The sequence below is a fragment of the Pinus tabuliformis genome, chromosome 4_2 (assembly GCF_031772625.1).
Source record: "Pinus tabuliformis cultivar Carrire ecotype Pingquan chromosome 4_2, CPIR1, whole genome shotgun sequence".
NCBI classification, from domain to species: Eukaryota; Viridiplantae; Streptophyta; class Pinopsida; order Pinales; family Pinaceae; genus Pinus; species Pinus tabuliformis.
In genome coordinates, this window is record NC_142304.1 from 561,120,880 (window position 1) to 561,138,042 (window position 17,163).

The 17,163-nt window shown below is 36.5% G+C and overlaps 1 protein-coding gene, 1 long non-coding RNA gene and 1 other non-coding gene across 5 annotated transcripts; all 3 read right to left on the bottom strand.

Moving 5' to 3' along the window:
* Positions 1 to 2,666: 2,666 nt before the first annotated feature.
* Positions 2,667 to 3,430, bottom strand: LOC149170503 (uncharacterized). The gene is made up of 2 exons (XR_016259489.1): positions 2,924 to 3,430; positions 2,667 to 2,795 (listed from the first exon to the last, which is right to left on the bottom strand). It is a non-coding gene; the product is annotated as an uncharacterized LOC149170503 (long non-coding RNA).
* A 7,967-nt stretch (positions 3,431 to 11,397) lies between these two features.
* Positions 11,398 to 14,606, bottom strand: LOC149170504 (uncharacterized). Of its 3 annotated transcripts, none has more exons than XM_089427309.1 (5): positions 13,964 to 14,308; positions 13,025 to 13,104; positions 12,823 to 12,898; positions 11,990 to 12,417; positions 11,398 to 11,879 (listed from the first exon to the last, which is right to left on the bottom strand). In XM_089427309.1, exons 1-4 carry the CDS (start codon positions 14,106 to 14,108, stop codon positions 12,350 to 12,352), a joined length of 369 nt encoding a protein of 122 aa, XP_089283435.1. In that variant the 5' UTR covers positions 14,109 to 14,308; the 3' UTR covers positions 11,398 to 11,879; positions 11,990 to 12,349. The 3 variants fall into 3 exon arrangements, with proteins under 3 accessions (XP_089283435.1, XP_089283436.1, XP_089283437.1); XM_089427310.1 differs by having other exon boundaries at positions 12,823 to 12,895; positions 13,964 to 14,307; XM_089427311.1 differs by lacking the exons at positions 11,398 to 11,879; positions 11,990 to 12,417; positions 12,823 to 12,898 and adding an exon at positions 14,319 to 14,606 and having other exon boundaries at positions 13,071 to 13,104; positions 13,964 to 14,061.
* Positions 14,120 to 14,221, bottom strand: LOC149170505 (U6 spliceosomal RNA). Its single transcript, XR_016259921.1, has one exon. It is a non-coding gene; the product is annotated as a U6 spliceosomal RNA (small nuclear RNA).
* Positions 14,607 to 17,163: the final 2,557 nt, after the last annotated feature.

The window sequence follows — 17,163 nt, forward strand, 5'->3', positions numbered from 1 at the left end:
TTTTTAGTACACCAGTCAAATCTAATTATCAAGAATGAGAAAAATAAGTGTAGCAACAGAATTATGGGTAGACCATATTTTGAATAGAGCATAATTTGTCCTTACAAAATAAGTATTAATTGAGATTAGAAATTTTCCCCATGTAATACAAATTATCACAAGTTTGTATATTAATTTTGTTTCATTCCTTGTTTATAACACACTTTATGCAATCATTTTAGCGATAATTAAATCACTCTATAGTGAATGTAGTGTATTATTCAAATTATGGTACCTATTTTACTGAATGTCTTCTATTATTGTTTTATTTTATTTAAGAATAATGTTATATTATTGTAACATTTCTATGTTTAATTTGTTGTGGAAAAAATAACTTGATGAGGCCATATTAGTTGTAGTTTACACAAAATTTGGTACCACAACTAGATCACATAATGAGACCCAAATCAATGATAATGTTGGTGATTGACAAGTAGAAATTTAAAACTCTCGCGAGCCAAAACTTCAAAATTAAATACCCACCAACTATTGAAGTAAAAAAAAAAATCTATCTTTCCGCTCCAAGATTTTTTCGTTGTTGATAAGCCCAGACCTATAAATAAAATAATAGGCTCCTCTACCCCCACCTTGGTCTCGTTCCATGAGATTTAAAGTTCTCACGTTCTATTTCAAATGGAAAATTTCAATATTTCCTTATTTTTCTTGCATTCATGGCGATAGTTTAAAATTGCAAAAACAATTCACAAATTTTGATGATATTTAGATGATTTTAGCTGATATTAATGATTTAGATAGATATTACATGAGATTTCAATTTTTCTCCCTTTTTGGTCTAGAAGTTGGAGTTCCAAAGTAAGGAATTGTCAGTTCTGTGAATAAAGGGTGGATTTAGGGTTAAATTGAGCGATATTTATTCATGTGTTGATGTAGAATGGTTTAATTATCATAAAGGTTTGTTGAAAATATACCTTGGGTACCGGTCCAATACATTTGTCTCTTCCTTTTGATCACTCTCACGAGCATAAGAATCTGGGTATGGATCACCCTCACAAGTGTAGATTGACCATTGTGAATGAATATATATTTATTTTAATTGTAGGTTGTAAGTGATGGTTAGATTTCTTACCTCAGCTCGAATTACTACCCTTTGCAGAGTATGATCTCCTTCCTTCCATGTTATTTTCTTTGGCTAGCCTTCATGGATAGGATTTCAAGTGCAGCCTCAAAATTTCGAGCAAAGGGAAGGGATTATAAAATGGTTAAAATGAGGTAGGTCATTGTGAAATTATAGATCGTAATTGTTTAAATTTTTCTTTGATTTTCAGTTTTCTTTTTTCAATTCCAATATCTATATATATATATATATATATATATATATATATATATATATATATATATATATATATATATATATATATATATATATTCATGGTGTAACTAACAAACTAGGCAAAATTATCAGAAAGAAGGATGTCAAAACCTCATTCAAACCCTTGACAACTATTAAACAAAGAATGAAAACGATGAAGGACAATGAAGAGCAACTCCAGAAGAAAGGTGTTTATATTATCAATTGTTCCTATGGAGAACACTATGCTGGGGAAACAGGCAGGTCAGTCAGGATCAGGCTCAAAGAGCATAGTGTAGGTATTCGTAAGGAAATAACCTGTTCCTCAGCTTTGGCTGAACATGCTGGTAAGACAAACCACCATATATTCCTTGAAGACACAAAGGTCATTTCCAATGAAAAAAACCATTTTAAGCATAAACTCTGTGAAGCTCTTGAGATCATAAAACACCCTCATAACCTCAACAGGGATAGAGGCTTGAAAATTAGTATAAATTGGACCTCACTTCTCAGCCTCATTGATTAAAAAATACCCCCACTTTCACAGCCCCCTACCTCTCTTCATCTTGCCCACTCCTCTGTAGGTCTAAACAGCACCTCTCCTAAAACAAAAATGGCAAGAAGAATTATTAAAAAAAAGAGTGTTTCAATATAATAACTAGACTTCATAGAAAATATCAAGATTCTATTTACAATAAATTAACAATAATCCATTAACATAAGCACATATGAGTTTAGAAGGGAAACATTAATAATACAGTAATCTCCCAAGAATTAAACTATAAAATTGAACAAGATATTTAAAATTTAAAGAAACATCCGAGGAAAAAAAAATATATATATATATATATATATATATATATATATATATATATATATATATATATATATATATATATATATATAACAACCATAGCAAGGACGATAGTTAACTAGTTTTAACACCATTGAAAAATATGCATGTTTAAGCATGTGAACGGATACATGAAGATAGACATTAATTTCACTAGAGAATATAACTACGTCCCTCAGGTGAGACCTGGAGGAACAGTTTCAAAATACAGTAATAGCCAGGTGCACCACGAGTCAAAACTCTCGCCAATTTAAATGCACAAATTCATTACAACAGTCACTGTCCGAACCCATATTGAAACAAACCCTCGACGTGAACGTCGCACCAGGGGTTTTCAAATTACTAGAGCACACAACTATTATATTACATCATTTTTTTCCAAACTTAATAGGCTGCAAGTAACTAGGGGACAAGCATAGATATTCATTAGAAACCAAGAAAATCCTGTCCAGTTCTGAAGACGAGTTAAACTCAGCTGAAAAAAAAATCAACCCTCATCTAGGGATAACCCCTTACCCGGGATGCTGGCGACAGATCTGGTAGATGCTGACCACGCAACAACAGTGAACAGCTCCCGAATCCTGGAAAAGGGTCCTTCAGCCACAAGAACCACAAAGAACCAACAAATAAACAGAGTTAGGAAGCTGTAGGTCAAGGAGAAAAATTCATTGTCTAGAAGTTTTAGTAGTCAAAAAAAAAATAAAAACAAATTGTACACCTACCTAGGCTTCACCAAGTTGAGCCGTCGACATAGTATGCTTCCCGGAGCTTTTAACTCATTCTGGGTCATGGAAAAATAGTAGAGCAGGTCGGGGTAAACCAGCAACAATAAATAAGAGATGAATGAACCTGGCATTAATACAATGAAACAACATAACAACGAGATAGGGTTGGCATAATCCCGAGAAGAGTGTTGAACCGTTGATCCATAAACCCTCAGGTCATCCGTTGATCTGGTGAGAAGCCCAAGAACGGTGGCTATAGAGAGATGAGCCTGCTCATGCCACGTATAGGGCAGAGAAATAAAAAAATTACACAAGTGTACAGATAACCAGCATGTAATTAATAGCAAATGCCAGTTGTCAATCCAGAACACCACTCGCAGAATGGAGGATAAGGTAGGAGTGCCCCAAGGTAAGATTAGAATGATGAACCTGGAGGGAATAGGACCGAGCCTTTAATATCCCAGTGGAGACCTCCAGTTGGTTGTCAGAAAATATTTGGAAGGACCAGCGTAGTAAATACAGACATAGGCTACAAGTACGCTGACGTGGAGACCATTAACATTCATTCAGTTGTATTTCAAATAAAATAAAAAACAAGAAAATATATTTTTTGGAGACATTACAATTGGTATCAAAGCCCAATTACAAAACTGAGGCTTCTAGGAATTGAATTTGAAAATTGAAAAGCGCAACTGAAAACAGAAACTATTCATACAATTTACTTTCATCCCAATTTGAGCAATTTAAGAAAAAAAGAAAAGAAAAGATATGTAGTATGTTGATTTACTGTTCTCATGTCAAGACAAGAAATTGGAAGACGGGCAGAATGAGGAGAGGGGACAGTGCATCGCGCTGGTATGCAACGGGTCAGGGGCCTGTACCTGGCCCTGAGAGTAACCCTGAGCTATGTGTATAGCTCGGAGAGGAAGCTCGCAATACAAACCAGGCTATTTTGGAAACGGTGCAGGAATTGAAAATGAAATGGCTCGGTTACGTGAAGATAATGCACGACTAATGATGGAACAAGAAAGAATTATAAAAATCCTATCGGATAGACAAAACTAGCTGCCAGTTAATCCCAGTGTGAAACAGCAAATAATGTCTGAAGAACAGGACCACCACACAGGACCTAAAGAGTCGGAAGAGAGGGAGGAACGATCTAACAACGCATTTGAACAACAGACCTCAAAAAGGCAACAGATAGAGTTGCAAGGAGAGTTCCGTAATATTAAACTACGCACTTCAATGGGGAATAGGAGGAAGCAGCTAAGGCATGGTTGATAAATATGAATAAATATTTTCAGTTATATGAATACAAGCACAAACTAAAGGCACGACTGGGCATTTTCCAACTGCAGGGAAAAGCCACCCTGTGGTGGGAAGAAGTTAAGATCGTAAAGGGGGTAAGCGAAGAAACCATAATGTGGGAGAAATTTCAAAGGTACTTCAAGGAAAGATACCTGACCGAGCATTTTTATGATGAAAAGGCAAGGGAATTCCATGACTTGCAGTTGGGGCAGCAGACTATGGATGAATTTATCACCCGTTTTACCTCCCTACTTCGTTATGTGCCTTATATTAGAGAGGAAAAAGCTTAGGTGCAAAGATTTGTTAGTAGTTTACCCCTGTACATGGGAGAAAGGATTGAGTTTGACAATCTCAAGACAATGGACGATGCCATACGTAAAGCCAGGATTTGTTACCAGCAGAATAAACAGAAAGGGGAAGTTCCAGGTAAAATATGGAATGATAAAAGAGGTAATAAGCCAGTTGGAAACAATAAAGGAAATCGCAGTGGTGGAAGCAAGGGAGTTGGCAAGGAGCAGAACAGTAGAACTATACAGAAAAACTCATTCAAATCCAAGCCAACCAACGAGTGCAGAGTCAGCGAACAGCCTGCAAGATTGGACAACGAAGGGATAGCAAGACCTCTAGTATAGTGTTGGGGTTGTGGGGGGCCTCACTACATCAAAAACTATCTGCAGCGAAAGGGTACCGAACAGTTATCCTAAATTCATGAAGTATCGATAGTTAGCGACGTAGGAAGTAGCCTACCGAGGATTAATGCAGCACTGGACAATCGTTAGGTGGAGTACCAACCGACCATGGTGAAATTCGAAGGTAAAATCTGAGACCTTACTGTAGTTGTTTTAATTGATCCTAGAGCGACAATAAGCTATATTTTTCCTAAGGTGGTAGAACATTGTAAACTACAACCTGTTAAATTCAAAAATCCATGGCTAGTACAGCTGGCTATGGGGGCCAAGAGGTGGGTACTTGCAAAAGTCAATCACTGCTCTCTAAAGATTGCAGGGTATCCAGTAATGGTAGATTTAAATGTGCTTCCCCTCGGTTCATATGATGTTCTCATCGGTATGGACTGGTTAGAAAAGCACTGGTCATTGGTCAACTGCAAAACAAAGACTATTTATTATAAGGATGAACATGGAGCAAGGCAGGAATTGCAAGGAATTAAGTGACCAGTACAGGTTCGGCCAATAATTGCATCTCAGTTAGCGAAATGCATTAGAAAGGGGTGTGAGATTTATGCCATTCAAGTGGGCTATGTTAACTCAAAAGATAAAATAGACACGTTGGACAACATCCCTGTGATACAAGACCTTGCTGATGTGTTTCTAGAAGAGATTCTCGGATTGATGCCTAAGAGGGATATAGACTTTACCATTGAATTGGTATCAGGGGTAGCACCAGTATCCCTGGCACCCTACAGAATGAGTATACCTAAGCTGATAGAGTTAAAAATGCAGCTACAGGAGCTGTTAGATAAAAATTATATTTGCCCCAGCGTTTCTCCCTGGGGGGCTCCAGTATTATTTGTTAAGAAAAAAGATGAGACCCTTCGCATGTGTATAGATTATCGTTAGTTGAACAAACTGACAATCAAAAATAAGTACACTCTACCTCGGATTAATAAACTTTTTGACCAAGTGAAAGGTGCAACAGTATTCTCCAAAATCAATTTGCGATCAGGTTATCATCAAATCGGGATAAAGGAAGAGGACATAGCTAAAACAACTTTTAGAACAAGGTATGGACATTACAAGTTTGAAATGCTACCCTTTGGGTTGACTAATGCCCCCACAACTTTCATGTGCTTGATGAACAACATATTTCATCAACATTTGGATAGATTTGTGTTGATATTCATCGATGATATATTGATATACTCCCGCACTATGGAAGAGCACAAAGAGCACCTCAGATTGGTGCTGCAAACCCTTCGAACACACCAGTTATATGCCAAGTTCAGCAAGTGCGACTTCTTCAAGGAAGAAATATAGTACCTAGGTCATATCACCACAAAGGAAGGGATTGCGGTGGACCCTGAAAAGATAAAGACCATAATGGAGTGGCCCATACCAAAAGATGTAGCAGACATCAGATCTTTTATGGGGTTAACCTGTTATTACAGACGATTTGTGGAAGGCTTCTTGAGAGTAGCATACCCCATCACTTCTTTAGAAAAAAGGAAGAGCGTTCAGATGGACCTCGGAATGTCAAAAGAGTTTTGAGCAGCTTAAGCACCTACTCACCACTGCACCAATTTTGAGTATAGCTTATCCAAATAAGAACTACGTGGTCTGCACTGACGCAAGCAAGGTGTGGGAGGCGTGCTGATGCAAGAAGGGAAAGTAATTGCTTACGAGTCGAGGAAACTAAAAGAGCACGAGTAGAAATATTCTGCTTATGACTTAGAGCTGGCAGCTATCATACACGCCTTGAAGATGTGGCAAAATTATCTCATGGGAAGGAAATTTTTGTTACTAACAGACCATCACAATCTGACCAATTATTTTACCTAGCCCACTTTAAACGCGAGGCAAGCACGGTGGGTAGATTTTCTAAGTAATTTTGACTTTGACATCAAGCACTTTAAGGGGAAATAAAACTGGGTGGTAGACGCTTTAAGTCGGAGATTACAATGTTTGTATGAAATTTCCTTTAACGAATGGAAAAGCCCCTTCGAGGAAATGATAAAAAAGGCAGCAGAACAAAATACTGTATACCAACAAATAAAACAACAAGTACAATAGTCTGCGAGCAAGGAGAATCGACTAGGCAATGCGGTAGATGATGCTGGAATGTTGTATTACAAAAAGAGGCTATATGTACCCAATCAAAACAATCTTAAAAATCTAGTTTTGGATGAATTTCACATCAGTCACTATGCTGGACACCTAGGGTATCAGAAAATGATCACTGCACTTCAAAAGGAGTACTACTGGCCAGGTACAATGAAGAATGTGGCCAGGTATTTGGCACGGTGTTTGGAGTGCCAACAAATTAAGGCAGAGTTTCAACATCCAGCAGGGCTATTACAATCCTTACCCATTCCGGAATGGAAGTGAGAAACCATTTCTATGGATTTTATAACAGGGCTGCCAAAGACCAAGAAGAATAACGACTCTATTATGGTGGTGGTGGACAAATTGAGTAAAGTGGCACATTTTATACCTGTGCAATCCACCTACAAAGTGGTATAGATTGCCCATATCTTCATCCAAAATGTTTTCATATTGCATGGGCTACCGAAGATGATAATCTCAGGCCGCGACGTGAGACTCAACTTGGTCTTTTGGAAGACATTATTTGCAGAATTAGGAACACAGCTGAACTTCAGTATAGTGTATCACCCCCAGACTGACAGACAAACAGAACGAGTGAATCAAGTGGTAGAAGACATGTTAAGGGCCCATGTAATGCAACAACCAACTCAGTGGGAGGAGTATTTTCACTTGGTTGAGTTTGCATACAATAACGACTATCATACTTCCTTACAAATGAGCCCCTTTGAGGTCTTATATGGGCGAAAATGCCGCACACCCTCAAGCTGGGGTGGACCTGAAGACAAATTAAGGTTGGGGCCAGAAATGCTTAAGGATATGGAGGAAATGGTCAAAAGAGTACGATCCAATTTAAAAGCTACTCAGGATAGACAAAAGAACTTTGCTGATCAGAAGAGGAGGTTTAAAGAATACCAAGTCGGTGACCATGTATATGTGAGAATTCAAGCAAGGAGGAGTACACTGCAATGGAGCGAGTGTGCCAAGTTGGCACCCCGATATTGTGGACCATTCCAGGTCTTGGGAAGGATTGGGCCAGTGGCTTACCAACTCGCCCTACCAAGTCACATCTAGGTCCACAATGTCTTCCATGTCTCTGTGTTAAAAAAATACGTTTATGACCCTAAACATGTGATCAAATGGCAGGATATTCAGGTGATAATTACTTCCAGTAGACCAATCTGAAAGCTTTTGTTAAAAAAAACACTGATTTAGAATATTGCATATTGCAGGTCGAACCGGAAGGAGAAGTCTTGGTTGAGCCATTGAGCATTCTCGACTGGAGAGAAGTACAGTTACAGAAGCGAGCTATTACCCAAGTTAATGTGCAATGGCAACACTTTGGGCCTGATGAGGCCACTTGGGAAGATGAGGAGTTCATGAAGAAAGCTTATCTGGAGTTGTTCTTGGTCAACGGACATCAGGACGATGTCCAATTTCAAGAGGGGGAGATGTAATGCCCCAGGAAAAATGTAAATATTTGATTTTACTGTGGTTGAAAAACTGAATATGACATTACTAACTGTTCTGGAAATTTAGTAATATTTTATTATTTCTGTAATAAATAAGAAATGTTTTTTCTTGGAAAAAGTCCTGGCAACTCTGAGAGGGAAGTTGGGGAAAAAACAGTTGCAGTGAACTGCAACCCTAACCACCTCCCCTAACTGGAAGGGCTTCCCGAGGAAAAGGGGAGGAAAAAGGTTAGTCTGCACTGTGAGGACAGGAAGAGAGAAAACAAATAGAAAAGAAAGAGAAAAGAGAGATGGCTAAGTTTGGTTAGGACCAAATAGCCAAGCACAAAGTGCAAATATCCTGCCGAGGATAGCGGTCCTGCAAGTGAGCACAGGGGAGAGATTCTGGTCTCGAAAGATGAATCTCGAGGTTGGGAGGAAAACTGGAAGCGGGAGGCAAGAGGAAGTCTTGCTTCTGTAAAAATACAGAGTGTACTACGGTACAGGAAGCAGAGGTGAGCAACTCTTTTGCAGTCGGGTTAGAACATCAAACAGACAGGTACGAAAATTACCACTGAAGTGCTTAATTAAGTTCTGCGTTATTTTTAAACTTGAGATTTGTAACATCAAGTTCTTGTGTAGTATAAATCTCGGAAAAAGAAAAAAATAATAACTCAATCAGTAATGGTGACTAGAGTGCTTAATTGTTACCTGTATTCAAATAAGAAATGAGGGTGGGATGCACAGCTGGAACCCTCGTAGGTAGAGGAAGAACCAGACCATAATAGTGTCACTGTAGCATAACCCTAGGGTCATAAAACGAATGGGCCACGCGGTGTTCCGGATTGTCGAGGAATTCCATAAAGGTAGAGTTAGTGGAATGACTTGGCAGAAACGTTTTCTGTCTGACATTAAGGAAAGCTCGCAGGTAAAGACTACAGTTGAGGCTGTAGGGCTTCATGCCAAGGCTAAGGAAAACAAGGAAATGTATCAAGCCTTGCATACACATGATAGAATTATACAGATATTACTAGTGCACAAAACACAGGGCACCCCATCATGGGCGGTGTCGAACTGTCAGCAATCGGAATCGGGTACATGAGCATGGTAGAAAACTACTATAGTGTAGTAATTGAAAGAAAAGAATAAATTGTTATATTGAGTTAAGTAAGACATTCCCTCCAAGAGCAAACGAACCATTAGACATTCATGATTGTAAATAAAATTCATTTCGTGATCTGATTGTATTTCTTATAACCACAAAATAGAGAAACCCTCAAATAGTGGTGACACTCTTAAAAAAACGAATTCTGCTATCTGCACAGACAAGGAGTGGTCGGTACATAGAGCAGTACTGTGTCGAATCTAGGTTAACAATGAAAACAGGACATTCAAGTAGTAGGGCGTACACCTGTAGATAATGCTCTGATAGAGTAAGACTAGGAGGGGTATAAGTGTCGAATGGAGCGTATTCTCTAGAACCCTTGACATCCCATAAACGGGAGGAACAGATAATTTGACAGAGGCTGTATAGCCGAGTTCTTTTACCTCTTGAACAAGAAATTTAAAATTTAGAGAAACATCCGAGGAAAAAACAAACACACACACACACACACACAGATATATATATATATATATATATATATATATATATATATATATATATATATATATATATATATATATATATATATATATATATATATATATATATATATATATCAGCCATAGCACGGACGATAGTTAACTAGTTTGAACACCATTGAACAATATGCATGTTTAAGCATGTGAACAGATACATAAAGATAGACATTAATTTCACTGGAGAATATAACTATGTCTCCCATGCGAGACCTAGAGGAAAAATTTCAAAATACATCAAAATACAGTAATAGCCAGGTGCGCCATGGGTCAAAACTCTGGCCAATTTAAATGCACAAATAATTGAAAGAAAAGAATAAATTGTTATAGTGAGTTAAGTAAGACATTCCCTCCAAGAACAAACGAACCATTAGACATTCATGATTGTAAATAAAATTCATTTCGTGATCTGATTGTATTTCTTATAACCACAAAACAGAGAAACCCTCAAACAGTGGTGACACTCTTAAAAAAATGAATTATGCTAGCTGCGGAGACAAGGAGTGGTCGGTACACAGAGCAATACTGTGTCGAATCTTCACTGGAGAATATAACTGTCTCTCATGCGAGACCTAGAGGAAAAATTTCAAAATACATCAAAATACAGTAATAGCCAGGTGCGACATGGGTCAAAACTCTGGCCAATTTAAATGCACAAATAATTGAAAGAAAAGAATAAATTGTTATACTGAGTTAAGTAAGATATTCCCTCCAAGAACAAATGAACCATTAGACATTCATGATTGTAAATAAAATTCATTTCGTGATCTGATTGTATTTCTTATAACCACAAAACAGAGAAACCCTCAAACAGTGGTGACACTTAAAAAAATGAATTCTGTTATCTGCACATACAAGGAGTGGTCGGTACACAGAGAAATACTGTGTCGAATCTAGGTTAACAATGAAAACAGGACATTCAAGTAGTAGGGCGTACACCTGTAGATAATTCTCTGATAGAGTTAGACTAGGAGGGGTATAAGTGTCGAATGGAGCGTATTCTCTAGAACCCTTGACATCCCATAAACGGGAGGAACAGATAATTTGACAGAGGTTGTATAGCCGAGTTCTTTTACCTCTTGAACAAGAAATTTAAAATTTAGAGAAACATCCGAGGAAAAAACAAACGCACACACACACACACACACACACACACACACACACACACACACACACACACACACACACACACACATATATATATATATATATATATATATATATATATATATATCAGGCATAGCACGGATGATAGTTAACTAGTTTGAACACCATTGAACAATATGTGAACGGATACACAAAGATAGACATTAATTTCACTGGAGAATATAACTATGTCTCTCATGCGAGACATAGAGGAAAAATTTCAAAATACATCAAAATACAGTAATAGCCAGGCGCGCCATGGGTCAAAACTCTGGCCAATTTAAATGCACAAATTCATTACAACAGTCATTGTCCGAACCCATATTGAAACAAACCCTTGACGTGAATGTTGCAGCAGGGGTTTTCAAATTACTACAACACAAACTATTATATTACATCATTTTTTTCCAAACTTAATAGACTGCAAGTAACCTAGGGGACAAGCATAGAGATTCAGTAGAAACCAAGAAAATCCTGTCCAGTTTTGAAGACGAGTTAAACTCAGCTGGAAAAATAATCAACCCTCATTTGGGGATAACCCCTTACCCGAGATGCTGGCAACGGATCTGGTAGATGCTGACCATGCAACAACAGCGAACAGCTCCCAAATCCTGGAAAAGGTTCCTTCAGCTAGAAGAACCATAGCGAATCAACAAATAAACAGAGTTAGGAAGCTGTCGGTCAAGGAGAGAAGTTCATTTTATGGAAGTTTTGGGAGTCAAAAAAAAATGTGCACTTACCCAGGCTTCACCAAGTTGAGCCGTCGCCATAGTATGCTTCCCGGAGCTTTTAACTTGTTCTGGGTCATGAAAAAATAGCAGAGCAGGCCAGTGTAAACCAGCAACAGTAAACAAGAGAAGAATGAACCGGGTGCCAATACAATGAAACAACATAGCAACGAGATAGGATTGGCATAATCCCGAGAAGAGTGTTGAACCGTTGATCCATAAACCCTCAGGTCATCCATTGATATGGTGACAAGCCCAAGAATGGTGGCTGCGGAGAGATGAGCATGCGCATGTCACGCACAGGGCAGAGCAATAAAAAAATTACACAAGCGTACAGATAACCAGCATGTAATTAATAGCAAACGCGAGATGTCAATCCAGAACACCACTCGTAGAACAGAGGATAAGGTAGGAGTGCCCCAATGTAAGAGAATGATAACCTGGAGGGAATAGGACCGAGCAGGGGTTAAATTTGATGGGTGACCCTACCCGTCAAGGAATTTTTTTATGACGTTTTTATTTTTAAACTGCCCATCATATGACTTTTAAAATTTATTTGTACAAGTTTCCATAATTGTTTTTGTATATCAACACAATCAACATATGCATATGGAATTGCTACAAATCTTAATTCATGCTTGTGAACAAGCCCTTCCTTATCACAAATTTTAAAAAAACCAAATTTAGAGGCATCTATAAATTTAGATAAATAACATGTGCGTATACGGGTATACGGGCGTCAAATTTACCTAAAATATAAGAACCAGACCCTCTATTATTTTCTGTATAGAGAATTGAAGAGAAAAGAATGGCAGAGAAGGCAAAAATAAGCTTTGAAGACTCACTTATTGCAGGGATATTCTTGTGAATCTCAGCACCAAGAATGTCGAATTCATCCAATCTTTCGCTGAAGGCCGCCTGCTGCAAGACTAAATTTAAATATTCTCACTGCTTGTAGATTTATGCTGAAATACATGCAAATTTTGACAAAAGAAAACCCCGACTTTTGTTCAATTTCCATAAAGAGAAATTGAAGCTGAAATTTACCTCTATTAATGCTACATGGAACGAACTATCAGGGTTTGTAAGAGCTGTTATAGCATCCTCGCTTCGCTCAAACGTTGTCACTGCGATATCCATCAGATTTTGGAGAAATGAATCAAAAGCACAAAATAGTGAGTATCAACGAATTTGATCGTGTTCTCCACTGTCTCACTTAAAGGTATTTTTACTGTAATTTGAAATTGTATTGTCATAACCGAACCTGAATTATGATAAAGTAAGTGGGAGATTTAGACTCTAATGTTCAATATAACAGATTATTAAATAAACAGAGAAAGATTTCCATTATGTGAAATAGAGAGAAATAAATAAAACAAATTCGAACTCGAATTTTTTCAGTCAATTTTATAATAAGTACACCATTTTTTCTAACCAAAGAAAGAATAATAAGAGTAACCAAAACTCAGTGTACCATGAGCTTCTACCTATTTTCTCACAAGCGTTCAAAACAACGAAATATATATTTATGGACTACGGGTCACGGTCGATGGGTCCGAACCCCGACCTGACTTCACACAAGTTTTCTACAAAACTACCTACTGACGCTAAGAAATAAACGAAGGAAAGAATCACTACCAACGTTTGAAAACTCTCTTTCTTGACAAAAAAACTCTCATATATATAAACCATTTGAATGATAGAGAGGAAACTAAAGATGAACAAAGAAAATCAGGCGATTGCAAAACCATAGATTGTCTTAGTCTCATAGCTTAGAATGCAGAGTATAATCAGTTCCGATATGGGTCAGGGAGATAATCCCCATGCCCTTAAAACAATATACAAACTTCACCTTAGAAAAACCCGATGATACTTTTAAAAACAAATTACTAGAGATAGTAAAGGTATGTAGCAGAGAAACCCTCAGAATCTAAAACTCACGGCTATCCCAGCCTTTAGAGCTTAAGCTAAGAAAAACATAAATACCCGGTGGATTTGTCCATATGACTATTTCGTGCCCAATATGAGGAGCTGAACTCAGTGTTTTCCCCAAACCCTGGGCTCCATTCACGCCGCCTTTCCACCTGAAACGAAAATTAATAGAAGTTACAAAATCTGTGCACGAAACCATTTTCAGAAAGAAAAAATTTGGTCTATTTCTCGATTTGTGCGTGTCATCCTTGCGCAAGGGCCATGCTAATCTTCTCTGTATTGTTCCAATTTTTCGGATGTCTCCGAAGAGACAATGCACGAAACCATGTTACGTTCAAAAGAAGAAAAACAAAGACTTCTCTTTTTTTTTTTAATTATCCTTACACAGAAATGGAGGAACATTTTTCACCTGCCTAGGAGAATGAACCAGAGCCGAATAAAGCCTTGTATAGATTTTCTTGCACATCGACAAACTATTTCTCCAAAGTTTCAGTACTGTAAACCTACCATAGCTGGAAGCAAAAACCTCTTCGAAGTAGTTAATAAACCTCGCCGAAAAGATAGAAATGGAGGAGTGACATCTAGTGCTCGAGGCATAGATATTCAAAACTCTTCCCATCATTCGATCATCTCGAAGACCAGGCATCATTGATGTGGTGCTCCCTTCAAGGCTGACAGCAAAGCAGTACCACAGGCCAACGCGCATCTTGAGTAAATACACCATACCTTGGCCAGGTGCAACAGCTACATCATTAATAGCACGGATGACCAGGACTACGGGAGCGATAAATGTCGTCGTTGAGGCTCGAACCGGTCCATTTCAATCACTTTAAGTTTTAACTTACGCGTATATATATATATATATATAAATTTATAAAAAAAAAAAATTAAAACTTTTAATTTTTAAATCTGCCCGTCATATTGACGTTTTTAAAAATTAATGGCACATTGCACATGACGTGGAGATTTGAAATTAAAACTTATTTTACGGGTAAAAAGGCTAAATACGGGTATACGGGCGTCAAATTTAACCCCTGGGACCGAGCCTTTAATATCCCCATGGAGACCTCGGGTTGGTTGCCTTCTGAAAATATTCAAAAGGACCGGCGCTGTAAATACAGACATAGGCTACGAGTACGCTGACGTGGAGACCATTAACATTCATTCCGTTGTATTTCAAAAAAATATATATATTTGGATACATTACACATAAAAAGATCTTTTGTATTATCTATGTTGTATGAGGCTTTTCTTCTCACTAAAATACTTGCCCAAACAAAATGATATTCATCTATTACATAATATTAAAATTTAGTTTAGTTAAAATAAAATAATAATAAAAAAATATTTACTTTTATCAAATAAAATACATCTATTTTATAATACAATTAGAATATATTTTAACAATTAATTTTATTTTTTAAAATCAAATTTTAAAATATAAAATAGAAGTTATATTACATTTAACAATATTGAAACACTGAAGTCCAATAAGATTAATTGAGTAAAATGATATTAGAAAAAAAAGAGGCTAATTTCCTATTAAAAAAATCACCCATTTAATAATACTAAAGTGTGCTCTCAACTATGAAGTACATCCATTTCATAAATTTAAAATATAATCCAGTTAAGTAAGAATGAGATTCAATGAGAAAATGCAAAAGTAATTTTGAAACAGATGCATTTCGTATGATTAAAATATGTACCAGTTAGGTAAGGATGAGATTCAGTGAGAGAACGCAAAGGTAATTTTTTGAATGTGGTGCTTCATGCGTGTGAAAGAATGAATACAAAATGAAACTTTTCATGTTGTTTCTGTGACCGACAAAGATGGGCAAGAAACCACCATCATCGTTTCACAACCAGTGTCTACGAGGAAACGCTCTGCTGTCTGTCACTCTCTCGGTCTGAGTGCACCACCTGACTTTCTTATCTCGGTAATGGTATTGTTACCGTCTCAGTCTAACTGGCAGGGGCTTCTTTCCATGGTTATATTTTACTTGTGGATTATTTAAAATCTATTTAAAAAAATTACAGATTTAAATTATAAATATTGAATTTTGAATTTGGTCAAAATTTTCACAAAAATAAATTATACAATTATGTTTAAAATAATAATTTAATAAAAAAAAATTTGGTCACATTCTAACCAAAAAAGTAATAATCAGACAAAGCCTTTATTACAATTCCTGGGGTGCTCTCATTAACCTCGCTGACGATTCCATCCGCTACAAGCTTGTAAAACTCTGATGTATTGTGCAATACCCATTCATTTAATATCTCTATTTAAATAAAACGCGAAGAATTTTCAGAGCTGATCTACAAAGTCTCATATTGGTCGGTATATTGATTCTTTGTTTGAAAACGTACTTAGATGGAGAAATGAATATTGTAGATTGTAATAGTCTCAAAGGTCTTGTTCTAAAATGCATGGTCTTCTTCACACATAAACTATTGCGCAAACATATATTTAGCTGCTATGCTTTTGCTTTCGTATCAAAATCGCTATGGCCAAAGCTGCAAAGTCAAACTTTGGCATTGAACTAACCTATATTAATTCCCATATTTTCATGGATTTTTTCTTATAAAGTATTCAGGAGTATATGGTTAGTTATAATTTCTGGCTATCAATATTTCTATTTCCATGTTGCATGGTGTAATTTCTGTTTTTCTCACTTAGCTATCAATATTTCTATTTCGATGTTGCACGTAGTTACAACTTTGTAATTTTTTTTTTTTAAATTGAGTTATTTATTTATTTAATTTAAGTTATTATATTTGTTTTATGTTTATATATAAATATGGGGTTGCAATATTGTAAATTTTTTGTTATTTTTAAATTTATTTATTTATTTATTTTAAGTTGTTATATTTTGTGAATTTTTTCGGGAGACTATTTATATTATCCATTATGTTTGGGGTGTTGCTAAGTTATTGGATTATCTGGAGTGATTTTCTATATAGTTTTGGGTTATTTTTGAGTGTAGATTTATATTAGCCCTAGATCTATGATAAGGCTATGAAAAATATGTCCTTAATGCATGTTTTTTTCAAAAGGTATGATGTGTTTTTGGGCTTATAGACCTATGGTTATAATGGATTTATGTTGGTTCTTGTGTACAAGCCATGTATCAACTTGAAAATTACAAATTTTCTTCATTTGGATTAATATGAAAAGACTAATAAAATGCTTTAGCCATAAGAAAATTATATTTTTTTATATAGTCTATACATAGTTGACATTGAAATATTTT